The 16,355-nt window shown below is 38.0% G+C and overlaps 1 protein-coding gene across 1 annotated transcript in view; it reads left to right on the top strand.

Moving 5' to 3' along the window:
- The window catches only part of CB1H4orf45 (chromosome B1 C4orf45 homolog), a gene marked incomplete at its 3' end in the record, with an annotated part of 101,558 nt that overhangs the window by 54,728 nt on the left and 30,475 nt on the right, over window positions 1–16,355 (top strand). The window contains 1 exon segment of the mRNA XM_030311893.1: window positions 13,207–13,265. Within this exon segment, the coding sequence (XP_030167753.1) occupies window positions 13,207–13,265 (59 nt within the window).

Genomic DNA, 16,355 nt, shown 5'->3' on the forward strand with positions numbered 1-16,355 from the left:
TTTCAGTGACACCTTGCTCTCGTACACAGCCCTCAATCTGTCTGCCCGTCTTGAGTGTGTAGATAGCTTCCCTTCCTTCTTTATCTTTAAATTAAGAACACATTTGTCTATTCAAATGAAGCATATTCATGTATTCCTTGGACTTTGAAGCAAGCTGTGAATCCAAAAGAGATGTCAGCCACGAGCTAGTCTTCCAGGAAGGTATTTATTCTGTTTCTTTCATTCATACTTCACAGACGGCTTTAAATCACTGCTCTGTTTGGTTAGCACTGTCTTCTTAACCCCTGTGAGATTGAGGCTGAACCATACATTGATTTTCTCCAACTTGTGACACACTCAGAAGCTGGTCTTCTTTGGCATAAGCTGTAAGAGCTGCTGCTTATCATTGGTGCACTTTCTTGGCTCTGGCTTGTTGGTGGGAATTGTTTTCAAAGGTTTACCCGTCTTATAACAATCTTGAACATATATTAGAGGATTCCTTGGACACAGAACTTCATAATGAAAACAAGATTCACTGAGGATGACTACAGTTGGCCCTTGAACAATGAAGGGGTTAGGAGTTCTGACCACCTCCCATACTGTTGAAAATCTGTGTACACTTTTTGATTCCCCAAAACTTAACTACTAACAGCCTCCTGTTGACCTGAAGCCTTAAGGATAATATAAAATAATTGATGATGATGATGACATTTGGAATATTTATTATATACTATATTCTAAAACTAAAAAAAGAAAGTGTTATTAAGAAAATCATAAGGAAGGGAAAATACGTTTATAGAACTGTAATGTATTTATCCAAAAAAATTCCACATATAGGTGGACTTGTGCTGTTCAAACCCATGTTGTCCAAGGGTCAACTGTACATATTAGCAAATAACCATAACTTATAATAATAATTAGCAAATAACCATAATTTATGTAATTTACCCAGCAGTTAAGGCCTAGACTTTGTCATCAAGGCTGCTAATGCTCCCCTCCACACCCAGGCATGGCTGCCTCTCGACATTCAAGGCAGATGGCTATATTCGTTTTTGAGTCTAGCCTCAGACTTAGATTCCTCATCAACCCAATGCTTCAGGCAGCTACCTCTGGTCAATATGACTTGGTGTGAATTGACATGTCAGCTGATACAAACACATACACTCCATTCATAAAAATGAGCTCCTAATTACAAACAGTATATGAGAGTCCCTGCCACTAACTCACCTTCCTCCTCACCAGGTGGTTGGTTAATTCCTTAGTTTGATGGAATTTAGGGCAACATCTCAAGGCACATCCTGTTCTTTCTCTGGTTCCTTGTCTTCAGTGGACCCCTTCTACATCGCTCCACCATCCTTGTCCATAATAACCCCAATCAAGATGGCACTTTATTTCAGTCCATCTTCAGAGACTCCTCAGTGTCTCTCACTGCAATTGATCAGAATTTTGGTTTGAAACACAAACCTTCACCTAGTGGGTGTTTATAGCCTGAACAGCTGCTCTTCCTAATCCACTGCTCCAGGTTTAGAGAAGACTGGCAGCTAAGGAAACTCAGGCACCTCCACTAGACTCTTGGCAAAATGCCTGAGGCAGCTGCTTCCTACCTGGCAATGGTCTCTCCTATTTGGGGCACTAGGAGGGTTCTATAGATCATCTGGATTTGGGTAGAAAGATAATAACTTCCAGGCTGAGTGACACCTGAAAAATTTCTCCACATCACAGAGGTCAGTAAAAATCACAATATTGGGTTTCTCTTCTGGATCTTTTTTATGTTTAGGTATTTCCTCCTCACTTTTATATGCGATGCAATGTCATCATAATGCATGTGTATATAAACCAGCAAAGATCATTGCTTTCGCTATTATCTTAGATGGAAGAGCAGTACATTCTTCTTCTTTTTTAAAAAAATGGATTTAGCCTCTGCCAAAATGTATGTGTCATTTCTGCAAGAATATATGAAGATCACTGATTGAAACAATTCTTTTGGTTTCAAACCCCGTGCTAAACTGAAGGGCATTTCTAACTCCTTCTTAGCTGGGCATGTCTCCTCTCTCCTGGTCTTTCTTTAACCCAAACCTCAATAGTATCAGCTGGCTTTCTGATGGCCATTTTCTGCTCCCACCCTGACCTCATAACCAAAGGATTTAAGTCATTTGGTTTTCTCACAGAAATAATGTTATACTGGACTTGACGACTAACTCTTCAAGAGTGTGATCCCAAAGACAATATTAAACCAATTAATCATAACATATATCACAACCAATATATCATGGAGCATAACAACTTGAAAGTCTATAGGAAGTAATAAAGAGAACTAGAATAACCCATCAATATATTTATATGTGATACAGTATAATATAATAAAAAGTATAATCTTCAAGACTTTGAGACTTCTGCCTCATTTTTAACTGCCACAAATTCCAGTGTTATGAAATAGAAGTCTTCTCTGTGACAGTTTTAGGGATATTTGAACAGACTTTTGATGAGACATTGTGTTTCTTGCTGGCTGCGAATAGACCAATCCAAGATTGGTGGCTTCATTAGACATTTTCTCTTTGTGAATTTATTTAGAGAAAGTAAATGTGGGAAGAGCTGGAGTATTTGCTGTGTGAGGAGGCTTCTGTAATTACTTGCATTTTACAGTTGAAAACTGAGGTACTGACAGGTGAGTTTCCTTGTCCGTGGCTGCACAGCTAGGAATTGGTAGAGCTGGGATTTCAACCCAGGCTGTGAATTCAAGGACTTACTTAGCAGGAGTACTGTATTTCACCTGAGGTGAAATGACAGAAATGGAGTCAGAACCTTCGACTTGAAGCCAGCATGTGAAGGGCACATCTGTGTTGTCGCTGTTCTGTAAGACAGGGTCTGGCTGGCGGCAATCCCAACTGCCTTCTCTTATAGAGTGTGAATTCTTTCTTCATGGTTCTCTCAATTTTCTCCCAGCTTTCCATTCTGCTCCATATGCACCCCACAGACTTCATTTACAATATTAAAATGAATTATGAGTAGATATCACCCACCTATTTGATATAATGAGAAATAGCTTGATATTTTTGAGTTTTTTTTTTTAATTTTGAATTTCTATTTAATAGGCACTTTGTAGTGCTTCAAAACATATCATCAAATACAATCTTCAGCATTGTGGGAAAAAAAAGAGAAGAGAATGAGGTCCTAGTGAACCTCCCCTTCCTTTCTTGTGCTAGCCCAACCCCGTGCATTCTTCCAAAGTGTCCACCTTCATGCAACAGTATCCTAGAAAATATTCAAAATCACCTGGGAAAAAGTATTGCCGGTACGGAGGTGATCACTATGTAGACCACCAATCACATCTTTCAGGATGTCTGAGGGTTTTTCACATCAAATTTCTCATTTACCTCTGGGTTTATTTAGATAAATCCAAAACAGTCTCATTAGAATTCCTAGGATCTCACACTCCTAATCTCCAGATGTTATTATCAATACAGAAGATTTTTAAAAAGATAATAAAGCTCCCTTTATTAACCAAGTTATAAAGGGAAAACAGGAAATAGCTTTTCTAAAATTAGGCACCTCTTTGGATTGCTGTTCCAGATGGGCGTGTGTGTTTAGCTCTCACTTTATACTTCCTAGAGTTATTTGCATCCTAACAGTTTGTGGTTTAATATAAAAATAATTACATTAACACCTTTCATCCTTAGGTGCTGTATAAAGTCATGCATTTTCTGATACCGCAGAAAGCCTTCTGTGAGGGAGCGCCACATGCTGACCATCTGTGAGGGAGGAGGAACATTGACGAGGGAGGCCAAATAACCCTCCCTTTTCTTGAAAATAATATATTAACACCATTAACCTCCTTATACATAGATGTTATATTTTCCCCATTTTACAAAACTTGGCTTTGTAGGATGCCTCAGATAAACTGAAGGAACTAGTTACCTTATAAAATCTTACTTGTAGCTGAACTTCTGGAAAATAAATTTTATGTTGAATGTTCCCTTTCTCTAACAGACCATGAAAACAATAAGGGAGGCATGTATCACTGCTTTGCATTCTGTATTGTGTTCAAAGCAGTTCCATGAGGAATAACATTTATGGGATGGAAAGCATCTGTGTTGGTAGCTAGGGACACTGCCACTCTATATCTTACTGGACACCCCAACCCTGCTGACCTGGTGCCCCAACCAGGCACAGAGCTTTCTCTCTCCTGTTGAGGTGACTTTATAGATACCACTGGTGAACCGGGAAATAAATACATCTTAATTTTCACATCTTTTGTTAAGATGTGGAAATGTGAAAAAAGAAAGAAAAAGAACTTTGTAATTTAGTGCCTAGGGGATGATCTTATTCCTTAATTAAAGAAGGCTTAAAATATCCCATGGTGGTTACTAACTTTGTAGGGCCTGACATAACATCTCTAGTATGTGTCTACTGGGAAACATATTTTTTTTTTTTAAATCACACTACCTAAAGTTAGCAATTAAGCAAAGGCCATTGGTTTTCAACAAATATCATTTGATGATGATAAAGAAATACAAAGCTAAGAAAAGACTGTATAAATGAGAATGGGTTCTAGTAAACCTGTGGTTTAACTCGAAGGCCCGCCTCCTTTAACTATATCGTCAACGAATTGAGACTTGGGCACCATCTAATCCCCCCAGCACAAGTGGCTAAAATACCAGGACATCTGTTTTCTAAATCTGGCACTTATCCTGGCTTTTGAAGATCTTTGGGAGAAATTCTAGTCTAATCTAACTATTATCAATTTAGGATTATAGTTCCCCCTACCATTCAGGTACAACATTCCCAGAGTACCTTGGTGGTATTGACAAAAATGCATAGAATGCATAGCAAACAAGACTAGCAATCTGGAGTAATCTCTTCTTTTTCCAAGACTGAACCTAAGATATCAAGAAATCTTAGCTGAGCAAACTGACAACGATTCATTAACTATAGGGGATCCCTCTTATGTGGTCCCATCTCTGTCTTTGGGCACCAACAAAATGGCACCGAAAGTAAGTGCTGTTAGGAATTCACGTGAGCCCCCTTAGTTGTGGGAGAACTCACAGGAAAGTTTTCTCTGTGTTGTTGAAGTTTTAGCATGGCTCTTGTCAGCAACAGGACTGCACAATCCGGCCACAATTCCAAATGGCTTTAAGCAACTTGAGGTCTGAGATGGGTTTTACTGAACTTTGTACTGACAACAGCAACACCACTTCTACTGCTTAGGATGGTGAAGATGATTATCTGGAAGTGATGGGGGATGGGTGCTGAGATGGCTTCACTTCTGCAGTGTCTTTGTCGAGAGACTAAGTTGCAGAAGGGAAGAAATGAAGTTTTAAGTGTGCATTAGATTGAGAATTATTCTACTCCTGGCTTATTCAATAGTCATTTGAAAACTATTTGCCATCTTTTTTTTTTTTTTTTTTTTTTTTTTTTTTTTTTTTTTTTGTACCGAAACTGAGTTATACTGTTACTGTTCATACGGCCTGAGCTGCCAAGCCTGGTGCAATTCTGTGTTGTAAAGCTAATTGGACAATTAACTTGGGAGAAGCACACTTTTTAGCCTTTGAATTAACAACAGTGCCAACACATTAGAAAACTCCAAGGGTGAGAACTGTTGCAAAACAGGCACTTGATTATATATCAGAAACCGTGCACTAAGCACAGAGACTTGGGAAACTCTCATGTAGCTTTTCTGTAGTGCAAATAGTTGAATCCGCTCAGATTTCAGACCCTGGTAGGAATCATCAACCCACTCTGGATAAAGGACTGATAGCAGAATGGCTACTCATCACAAATCCTAACAATTTCCAACAGAACAAGTTCTAGTTTTGTTTTAAAAGAAAATCTTTGAGTACCTTGAATATAGAATGAATAAGGAGAATGTTTATAGCCCTGGAGAAGTATGGGGGGAAAAAACAGATATTTGTTTTCTGAGAATAAATGGGGCAACTAGCATTCATGATGCTTTTCAGGACATATCTATGTTTGTGGCCTTAATGAAAAATGGAATGTAACTTACAAGCAAAAGTAGCCAGTTGAAGAACTTTTCATCTTCCACTTTTTCTCTCTTTGCATGCTATGCTGCCGATTTTTTATGTCTCGGTTTATCCATCTATAAAATGGGAATTGTATTAGTTTTCTTTCTTTTTTAAAAATTTTGTTTTTTAATAGTCTCAGGAGTAGAATTTAGTAATTCATCACTTACACATAACACTGAGTGCTCGTCCCAACAAGTGTCCTCAATGCCCATCACCCATTTAGCCCATCCCCCCCCACCCAACACCTCCCAGCAACCCTCAGTTCATCTCTAGATTTAAGAGTCTCTTATGGTTTGCCTCCCTCTCTGTTTTTATCTTATTTTTCCTTCCCTTCCCTTATGTTCATCTGTTGAGTTTCTTCAATTCCACCTATGAGTGAAATCATATGATCTTTACCTTTCTCTGACTTGTATTAGCTCTCTATTGGGCATAGATTTAGCAGCTTAAAACAGCATTCACTTATTTGTTCATAGTTCTGTAGGTCAGAAGTCCCAGAAGGCATGGCTGGGTTCTCTGCTTGGGTCTCAGGAGGCTGAAATCAAGGTATCTGCCATGGCTGTGATCTCATCTGAGGTTGGGGGTCTCTTCCAAGTTCATGTGGTTGTGGCAGATTTCAGTTCCTTGTGGCTGTAGGATTGAGGTCCCACTTCTTTGCTGGCTATTAGCCACGGGCTGTTCTCAGCATCTAGAAGCTGCCCACATTCCTTATCATGTGGCCCCCTCTATCTTTAAAACCACCACAGAGAATCTCCCTCATATCAAATCCCTCTCATGTTTCAAATCCCCTTTTCCAGGAAGAGCCCAGACCCTTTTAAGGGCTGACCTGATTAAGTGAGGCCCACTGAGGATAATCTCCCTTTCTTCAAGTCAACTGATTTAGGGTCTTAATTACAGCTGTGAAATCCCTTCACAACAGTAGTTATATTAGTACTTGGTGGAATATCTGAGAGAAGGTGTATACACCAAGGGATGAGAATAGTGGGGGGTCATCTTAGAATTCTGCCTAACACAGGGATTGATGATGATGATGATGATGATGATGACGATAATCGTAATACCTTAGAGTATTGTTAAATGGATTCAAAATGTGTGTACAGCTCTTCTCATAATATCTAGGACAATGTTTCAATAAAGGGGATCCAGTATCACTAATGTTTATATATACTATATTTTCTTGCCTACACGGATTTTTGAATTATATTATTACAAGCACATTAAAACCATGATGGAATATCTTGCTCATTATTTGGGTACTCCACAGAAAACAGAGATGCTGGGGCCATAGTCAATAAACTCACAAAACCCAGTGCTTAATCTATTTGCTGGAAGTTGATGTTTTAATTCAAATTATTTAAAAACACTGCAGTTAAAAAAAAGAGATACTAGGATATAATTTATGTTGGAACTCAAGCCCATGTATAATGTAGCATAAAATGAATTACAGGTCTCTGTATTGTTCATTTTTTGCATTTTAATAAAAAAATGCATCACAGAATCCATGCCTTAAACACTGACATTTTCCAGAAAGAATTGTTTTGTTTCTACTCATGCTCTGAATATAAAATGAATACTTCAAATGCTCCATTCATACAAAGGCCTTTATGCCCCCTTTCTCCCTTCAATAGTTTCTGTCTAGAATAGGCAACATTATGCAATTTAGTGATCCAGCTATAACAATAAGAATGCTTCTCACTGGCTGTTGGAAGAAAGACACCTAAGGGGTTAACAGTAATATTTTGCAAATTGAGGCAAGTGAAGAAAAAATACATTAGCATAAGAAAGGGTAGCCTTAGGGAATTTTCCACTCAAATGTTTGGTACTAAGAGCTCTATGTTACCAAGGAGGAAGATAGAGAAGAGAAACCCTAGTGTCTATGCATTCTTGAAATGCATTGCCATTGTATTCATTATACTGGTAAGAAAGACCTCATAGTTACAGAGATGGAAAATAGTTCTTTATAGTAATAAATAAGTAAACAAATGAATGAATGAATAAATAAATAAATAAATAAATAAATAAATAAATAAATAAAATTGGATATATTAAGAAAAGCATGTTGACTCAAGTATAGCAAAAAAACCAAGAGGATTCCTCAGTGATCAGTCCCAAAAAGATTTCTTAAGTATGTCAGGACTAGACTAGAGGTGGTTTGAGATTAAAAGTGAACGTATTAAGGAGTGATTCCAATTGCTAACTAGAATGGGCCCCAAATGTCTGCAATTAACTAACTCAAATTTAAGTTTTTAATTCATTTCAGAAATTGTATCTAATTCACAGTACCTGAATGTAGTTAGCAGGTATTTCCCTTTTATTAATGTCTTATTTAATACAGCTTATTTAAAGATTGCTTGATATGTAATACCGACTTTTGAGTTATGATTATTTTTGCTGGATAAAAACATTCAAATTAACTAATTTCCTTAAGATAGAGACTATACTGGGGTGCCTGGGTGGCTCAGTTGGTTAAGTGTCTGACTCTTGATTTCAGCTCAGGTCATGATCTCACAGTTTGTGAGATCGAGCCCCGAGACAGTCTTTCAGCTGACAGCCTGCTTGAGATTCTCTCTCCCTCTCTCTCTACACCTCCCCCACTCATTTTCATTTTTAAATAAACATTAAAAAAAAAAAAAAGACTTCAGCAAATGATGCTGGGAAAACTGGACAGTGACATGCAGAAAAATGAACCTGGACCACTTTCTTACACCATACACAAAAATAAACTCAAAATGGATGAAAGACCTCAATGTAAGACAGGAAGCCATCAAAATCCTTGAGGAGAAAGCAGGCAAAAACCTCTTTGATCTCGGCCACAGCAACTTTTTACTCAACACGTCTCTGGAGGCAAGGGAAACAAAAGCAAAAATGAACGATAGGGACCTCACCAAAATAAAAATCTTCTGCACAGCAAAGGAAACAATCAGCAAAACTAAAAGGCAACTGACAGAATGGGAGAAGATATTTGCAAAATGACATATCAGATAAAGGGTTCGTAACCAAAATCTATAGGGGATTTACTAAACTCGAGACCCCAAAAAACAAATAAGCCAGTGAAGAAATGGGCAAAAGACATGAATAGACACTTCTCCAAAGAATACATCCAGATGGCTAACAGACACATGAAAAAATGCTCAACATCACTCATCATCAGGGAAATATAAATCAAAACCACAATGAGATACCACCTTGCACCTGTCAGAATGGCTAACATTAACAACTCAGGCAACAACAGATGTTGGCGAGGATGCAGAGAAACGATCTCTCTTGCATTGTTGGTGGGAATGCAAGCTGGTGCAGCCACTCTGGAAAACAGTATGGAGGTTCCTCAAAGAACAAAAATAGAACTACCCTACGACCCAGCAATTGCACTACTAGGCATTTATCCATGAGATACAGGTGTGCTGTTTCAAAGGGACACATGCACCCCCATGTTTATAGCAGCACTATCAACAATAGCCAAAGTATGGAAAGAGCCCAAATGTCCATCGATGGATGAATGGATAAAGAAGATGTGGTATATATATACAATGGAGTATTACTCAGCAATCAAAAAGAATGAAATCTTGCCATTTGCAACTACGTGGATGGAACTAGAGGGTATTATGCTAAGCAAAATTAGTCAGAGAAAGACAAAAATCCTATGACTTCACTCATATAAGGACTTTAAGAGACAAAACAGATGAACATAAGGGAAGGGAAACAAAAATAATATAAAAACAGGGAGGGGGACAAAACAGAAGAGACTCATAAATATGGAGAACAGAGGGTTACTGGAGGGGTTGTGGGAGGGGGGATGGGCTAAATGGGTAAGGGGCGCTAAGGAATCTACTCCTGATATCATTGTTGTACTACATGCTAACTAATTTGGATGTAAATTTTATTTTTTTAATTTTTTTTTTTCAACGTTTATTTATTTTTGGAACAGAGAGAGACAGAGCATGAACGGGGGAGGGGCAGAGAGAGAGGGAGACACAGAATCGGAAACAGGCTCCAGGCTCTGAGCCATCAGCCCAGAGCCTGACGCGGGGCTCGAACTCACGGACCGCGAGATCGTGACCTGGCTGAAGTCGGACGCTTAACCGACTGCGCCACCCAGGCGCCCCGGATGTAAATTTTAAAAAATAAAAAGTAAATTAGAAAAAAATAATAATAGCTAAAGTATGGAAAAAGCCCAAATATCCATCAATGGATGAATGGATAAAGAAGATGTGGTGTATATATATATATATATATATATATATATATGGTGTACAAACACACACACACACACACACACACACACAATGGAGTATTACTTGGCAATCAAAAAGAATGAAATCTTGCCATTTGCAACTACATGGATGGAACTGGAGGGTATTATGCTAAGTGAAATTAGTCAGTCAGAGAAAGACAAATATATAACTTCACTCATATGAGACTTTAAGAGACAAAACAGATGAACATAAGGGAAGGGAAACAAAAAGAATACAAAAACAGGGAGGGGGACAAAACATAAGAGACTCTTAAATACGGAGAACAAACAGAGGGTTACTGGAGGGGTTGTGGGAGGGGGGATGGGCTAAATGGGTAAGGGGCATTAAGGAATCTACTCCTGAAATCACTGTTGCACCATGTGCTAACTAACTTGGATATAAATTATAAAAAATAAATTATAGAAAAAAAAAAAACCTCAAGAGATGTGTTCAACAGAAGTAAAAAAAAAAAAAAGAGAGAGAGAGAGAGACTGTACTAATCAGTTGTTACCTGTTTCTATGGAGATGCTGAATTAGTTTTGAATCAGTCTTTCATGAATTCACCTGTAAAACCAAAAAAAAACCCATCTTTTTGATTCTGCATTTCACTAGATTTAACACCACTGTCCAAATAAATTGTGATGGATTTCATCAATAAATTAAGATGAGAAGCATCAGTTTACTTTAGGTGAATATTTTATGACATTATATGTATACTAATAGTTATAAGACAAAAGGGTGGCAAAACAATCTGTTGCTTCTCTCTTTCTTCCTTTCTTTCTCCCTCCCTCCCTTCCTTCCTTTCTTTTAATTTTGAGTAAGCTCCACACCCAATGTGGGGCTCAAACTTAAAACCCTAAGATCAAGAGTCACATGCTCTACCAACTGAGCCAGCCAGGTGCCCCTATTGCCTGTTTCTAATAAAAGTCTGTCTAGATTAAGATGATGCAATTTTTGATTACTAAAAATGAGAACAAAGATCAAAGAAGATTGTCCAATTCCTGGAAATTTTGTCAAAATGCTGATAATAAAGTTATTTATAAGTTAATTGATAAGGTCAATTTTTAGGGCATCACATGTCAGGAATCAACTGAGAAACAAAGTTATACCATGATCTTACCACTGTATACAGATTGCCACTTTTCATATTTTCTATGGAGTAATGGGATGACCTTGCATTTAAATCTTGTTTTTCTTGGGGCACCTAGCTGGCTCAGTTGGTTAAGTCCCGACTTTGGCTCAGGTTCGTGAGTTCGAGCCCTGTGTCTGGCTCTGTGCTGACAGCTCAGAGCCTGGAGCCTGCTTCAGATTCTGTGTTTCCCTCTCTCTCTGCCCCTCCCCACCTTGTACTCTGTCTTTCTCTCTCAAAAATAAACAAATATTTTTAAAAATCTTTAAACCTTGTTTTTCTTGTCCCTTCCTTTGTTTATATATATTATACATGAATATTAAAGAGCTAGAAGGGACCAACATTTCATCTTCATCCCTGAGAAGATGACTTAAATAAATAGATCTGCTTTGTCAACACAAATAACTCTGAAGGACTTGATCAGGAATGTCCCAAAGTAAGCTTGAAGGAAAAAAAAAGAAAAGGGGAAGAAAAGAAAAAGGACTAAGTAAGTCCTCTGATGTTGGAATTATAATTTTGCTACTTTTTGAGATGTTATGAATGTAGCCTCCCATATCAACGTAAGTGAAAAATGCATTCCAAAACTTAAGTGAAATACTTTTTATAATCCATATCATGGTTTCCCAACCCTAGTATGGAAAACTCAGCAATGATTATAAACCAAAACTCTTTTCAATAAAAATTTGTCACCTCTGTTCCCCATGCTTATTCATACGATGTGCCATCCAGGGGCGCCTGGGTGGTGCAGTCGGTTAAGCGTCCGACTTCAGCCAGGTCACAATCTCGCGGTCCGTGAGTTCGAGCCCCGCGTCAGGCTCTGGGCTGATGGCTCGGAGCCTGGAGCCTGTTTCCGATTCTGATTCTGTGTCTCCCTCTCTCTCTGGCCCTCCCCCGTTCATGCTCTGTCTCTCTCTGTCCCAAAAATAAATAAAAAACGTTGAAAAAAAAATTAAAAAAAAAAAAAAAAAGATGTGCCATCCATTGGTTAGTTACTGGGGTAAAGTAGCTCATATAGAGAGGTCATTTATTCAGTGATAACAGATCACTTCAATGTTCATGAGAGAGTGTGGGGATTATTGGATTATTTTTTTATGTGGGAACTGGTTCTAAGATACAAATATTTTATCAACATTCTAACTTACGCCTTCTGAAAGGAGTTTTCAGATCTGCACTTTACCACAGGCTGTATATAACCCAGCTCTTTCCTACATTATTGCCAACACACTTGCTAATTCTGTGAAGATAAGGTGAAGTGAAAAGAGCTAGACTGTTTGAGTCTGAAAAGTGGTTTAAAATACCTGCGTATTTAGAGAGAGAATCATAAAAACAGAAAGGAGCTTTGGGGCGCCTGGGTGGCGCAGTCGGTTAAGCGTCCGACTTCAGCCAGGTCACGATCTCGCGGTCTGTGAGTTCGAGCCCCGCGTCAGGCTCTGGGCTGATGGCTCAGAGCCTGGAGCCTGTTTCCGATTCTGTGTCTCCCTCTCTCTCTGCCCCTCCCCCGTTCATGCTCTGTCTCTCTCTGTCCCAAAAATAAATAAACGTTGAAAAAAAAAATTAAAAAAAAAAAAAAAACAGAAAGGAGCTTAGAGACTATGGACTATATTCTTCCTGCTGCTAATATCTGTCGTTTTACAGACGGGGAAAGTAAGCACACAGGATCATATTTATTTTACTTCTTGTATTTTTTTACTCCACTTAAGAATCAAAGGCTATGTTCTTTTAATTGTATTTACCATTGATATTTAACTTCCCAGACTGACTCCCTTTTTGACTAGGAGTATAAACTGTTAGACATGTTGGTATCAATTTGCCCTGGAATTAGGTTACATTAGTTTTCTTTCTTTTGCAGTATGGAGAACAAAGTCAAGCCACTATTGATAAAATAGGACACAGATACCAAAATCCATGGTAAGCACATGCTCCTACATTTTAAATTAATTAATTAGCCAATTAATTGATGTGTTTCCTTCCTAAACTAGTAACAGGGTTAATTTTTCTTTAAGTATATTAACGCTTTATTTCTTTTTATTTCAGGTACATTTCTTTGTAAAGCTATGAATTTTTATTCCTAATAAAAACACAATTTTCATGGTCTATTAAGTTTAATTAAGGGCAGGAAAGAGGGGCAGAACAGGCACAGAGTAAGCAACTGTTAGAATATAGTGGAGAAAAAGAGAACCAGCCTGCAGCTATTAAGAGTAGCAAGTGGATAAGGTAGATTTAACTATATAAATAATGCTTTCTGTGAAATAGCAACAATATAATCTTTTTTGGTTTAAAAAAAAAAAACCCTCATTTCATGCTGTTGGCCTAGAAACCATCATCATGGGTAACCTTGGTTAATAAATGTAATTCTACTGAAGTCACACATCCACTTGAATTCATGCTATCATAAGGCAACCTAAATTAAACATGTCCACCTCAAGGTATGTTAAATTACAGGAAAAGAGCAAAACGTAGGTTTGTCACATATAATTCAGCTTCCTAAGAGGGAAGGGATCAATCAGCATTGCTTTTATAAGACTGCAGATTCAACATGTCTTTGTTATCCTTAGATTTTTGGAGGTGAGAGTTTCTGGAGCCTGTTTCACTCATTTTTACTTGTTGAAGGATATAGCTATTATCATGTGCAAAATTAATGAGTTCCAGTCTCTTTTTGCTCTACCACAACAACATAAATTACTGAAAAGAGAAAAGCCCTCAAACCCCATGTCAAAAACCTACTAGTCACTACAACACAATCCAAGACAACAAAAGATCTCATTGGGCAATTCCTGTAACTTACAAAGCAAAGCCTATGTTTAAATCCATAGAGAAATAGTTACAATTTATTTCTTGCAAAGCACACGTTCTCATTAAAATATCCACCTCACTTGATCAGATAACATTGCAGGCATCTATCTACAAATGCTCTATCAAATATTTCTAAGCCAAAAACCTCATTAGAGTCCACTGAAAATCAAAGAAACTTCAACAAACTTTGGTGATAGAAGTATGAAAATCTGCTGTATTTATTTAAATATAGAAAACTTGTTAGAAAGTATCTGAGAGGGACACCTGGGTGGCTTAGTTGGTTGAGCATTAGACTCTTGATTTTGGCTCAGGTCACGGGATCGAAACCCACGCTGGGCTCCATGCTCAGCATGGATTTAGCTTAAGATTCTCTCTCTCTCTCTCTCTACACCCCTCTTCTTTGCTTGTGCACTCTCTCTCTTTCTCTAAAATAATTAAAAAAACAAAAGAAAAGAAATAAAATATCTGAGAAATATTGAAGCTTTGACTACTTTCCTTGGATGAAAGAATGTTGGCTATATTCATTTTTAGGGAATATGATACGGATTATGCCAGGTCATGACATGCAAACATTTATAAGAAAAGACTATACTCAAGGAATTGTGGATTCAATTGGGAAATTGGAGTTTATATATATATATTTGTATAAATTACAAAACCAATCTGCATATGTTAAATACTGACTGTGTAATGAAGACAATTATAATTACAAAATGATAACTAGAAAAGTTTAAAAGTTTTTAAAGTTTATTTTTATTTGACAGAGAAAGAGACAGAGCAGGGAGGGGCAGAGAGAGAGGGAAAGAGAGAATCCCAAGTAGGCTCCATGCTGTCAGCACAGAGCCCTATGGGGGGCTCAATCCCACAAACCATGAGAACATGACCTGAGCCAAAATCAAAAGTCAGATGTTCAACCAACTGAGCCACCCAGGCACCCCTCTCATGCTTCTTAGTAACTTTTAAACATTACAAATATAATTCATGTTTGTGGCAACAAATCAATCAATATAGAGGTTTATTAAGAAAAAGTTAATAACCTGCTCTATTCCATCCAGCTCATGATAAAATATTTCATTACAAAGGATATTTATGGGATATAAAGACTTGATTTTTCTAGGGACACTACTGGGCCTGAGGGTCAGAGAAGTGTTCACCAAGTAGGTAATTATTAAGGTGACTTCGGAAAGATGAGCATAAGATCATTCCTGGCAGAGTGAACAGCATGAGCAAATCTCCAAGGTGGGAAAGAGTATATCAGATTAGAACCAGGGGGGCGAGACTATGGGGATCAGTGGGAGGGAAGCAAGATGAGTGTCAGATTTCATAGAACCTCGTAGCTAGGTTAGGGAATTTGGATTGTAACTTAAGAACAAAGAGAATTCATTGGGTGATTTAAAGTAGGAAGCAACATGATCTAATTTTTAAGATTACTCTGGAATGTTGGACGGCTATGTAGAGAAAGAATTGAAACTTGTAGGAAGATCAGCAAGGAGACTATTTCATAGGCCCATCTTGAGTTTTCAGTATAACTTGCAAACAAACCAAAATAAATTGTGATTATGGAGGCTATGGGGGAGGAGGAAAGATTTGAGTTTTCAAGGAACTGCAGGCTTTAAATAAATGGAAAAAAAAAAAAGAAGAGGACACGGTATTTGCAGTCATCATGGGGAATAAGAATGTATTCAGCATTCTGATGAAGCAGATTTTAACATCATCTTAATTGTACAAGTGAAGAAATTGAATTTCAGAGGTTAAGTTCCATGACCAAGGGTCACAGTGCTAAATATTTCAGCCAAATTGACTGATCCCATTGATCTGGGTTGGGATCTGGGTGTGGATATTTTAAAAGGTCTCTCTGAGTGATTGCAATGTGCAGCCTGGGCTGAGAACCGCTAGTGAAGACTGAAGAAAGAAGGGGACTGAGCCTTGGGGGGTGCCCACACTGGGGACAAGATGAATGAGAGCTACAGTAAGAGAAAGGAGCCCTGGAGGAAGGGCCCTTGAGACAATAGAAGGCTTGGAGAATTTCAAACAGAGGTGTTTAATACACGGAAATGGAAATCCAGGAAAACAATAACAGACAAATGTTTGGAAGTTATCAGTGGTCTCAAAAAGCACACTGAAGGAAGGGTAGGATGATTTGAGTCAACACAACCAGCACTAAAGAATTTTTGCCCAAAAGAAAAAAAAAGAAGAAGAATTTTT

Source organism: Lynx canadensis, chromosome B1, assembly GCF_007474595.2.
Source record: "Lynx canadensis isolate LIC74 chromosome B1, mLynCan4.pri.v2, whole genome shotgun sequence".
In the NCBI taxonomy this organism is placed as follows: domain Eukaryota; kingdom Metazoa; phylum Chordata; class Mammalia; order Carnivora; family Felidae; genus Lynx; species Lynx canadensis.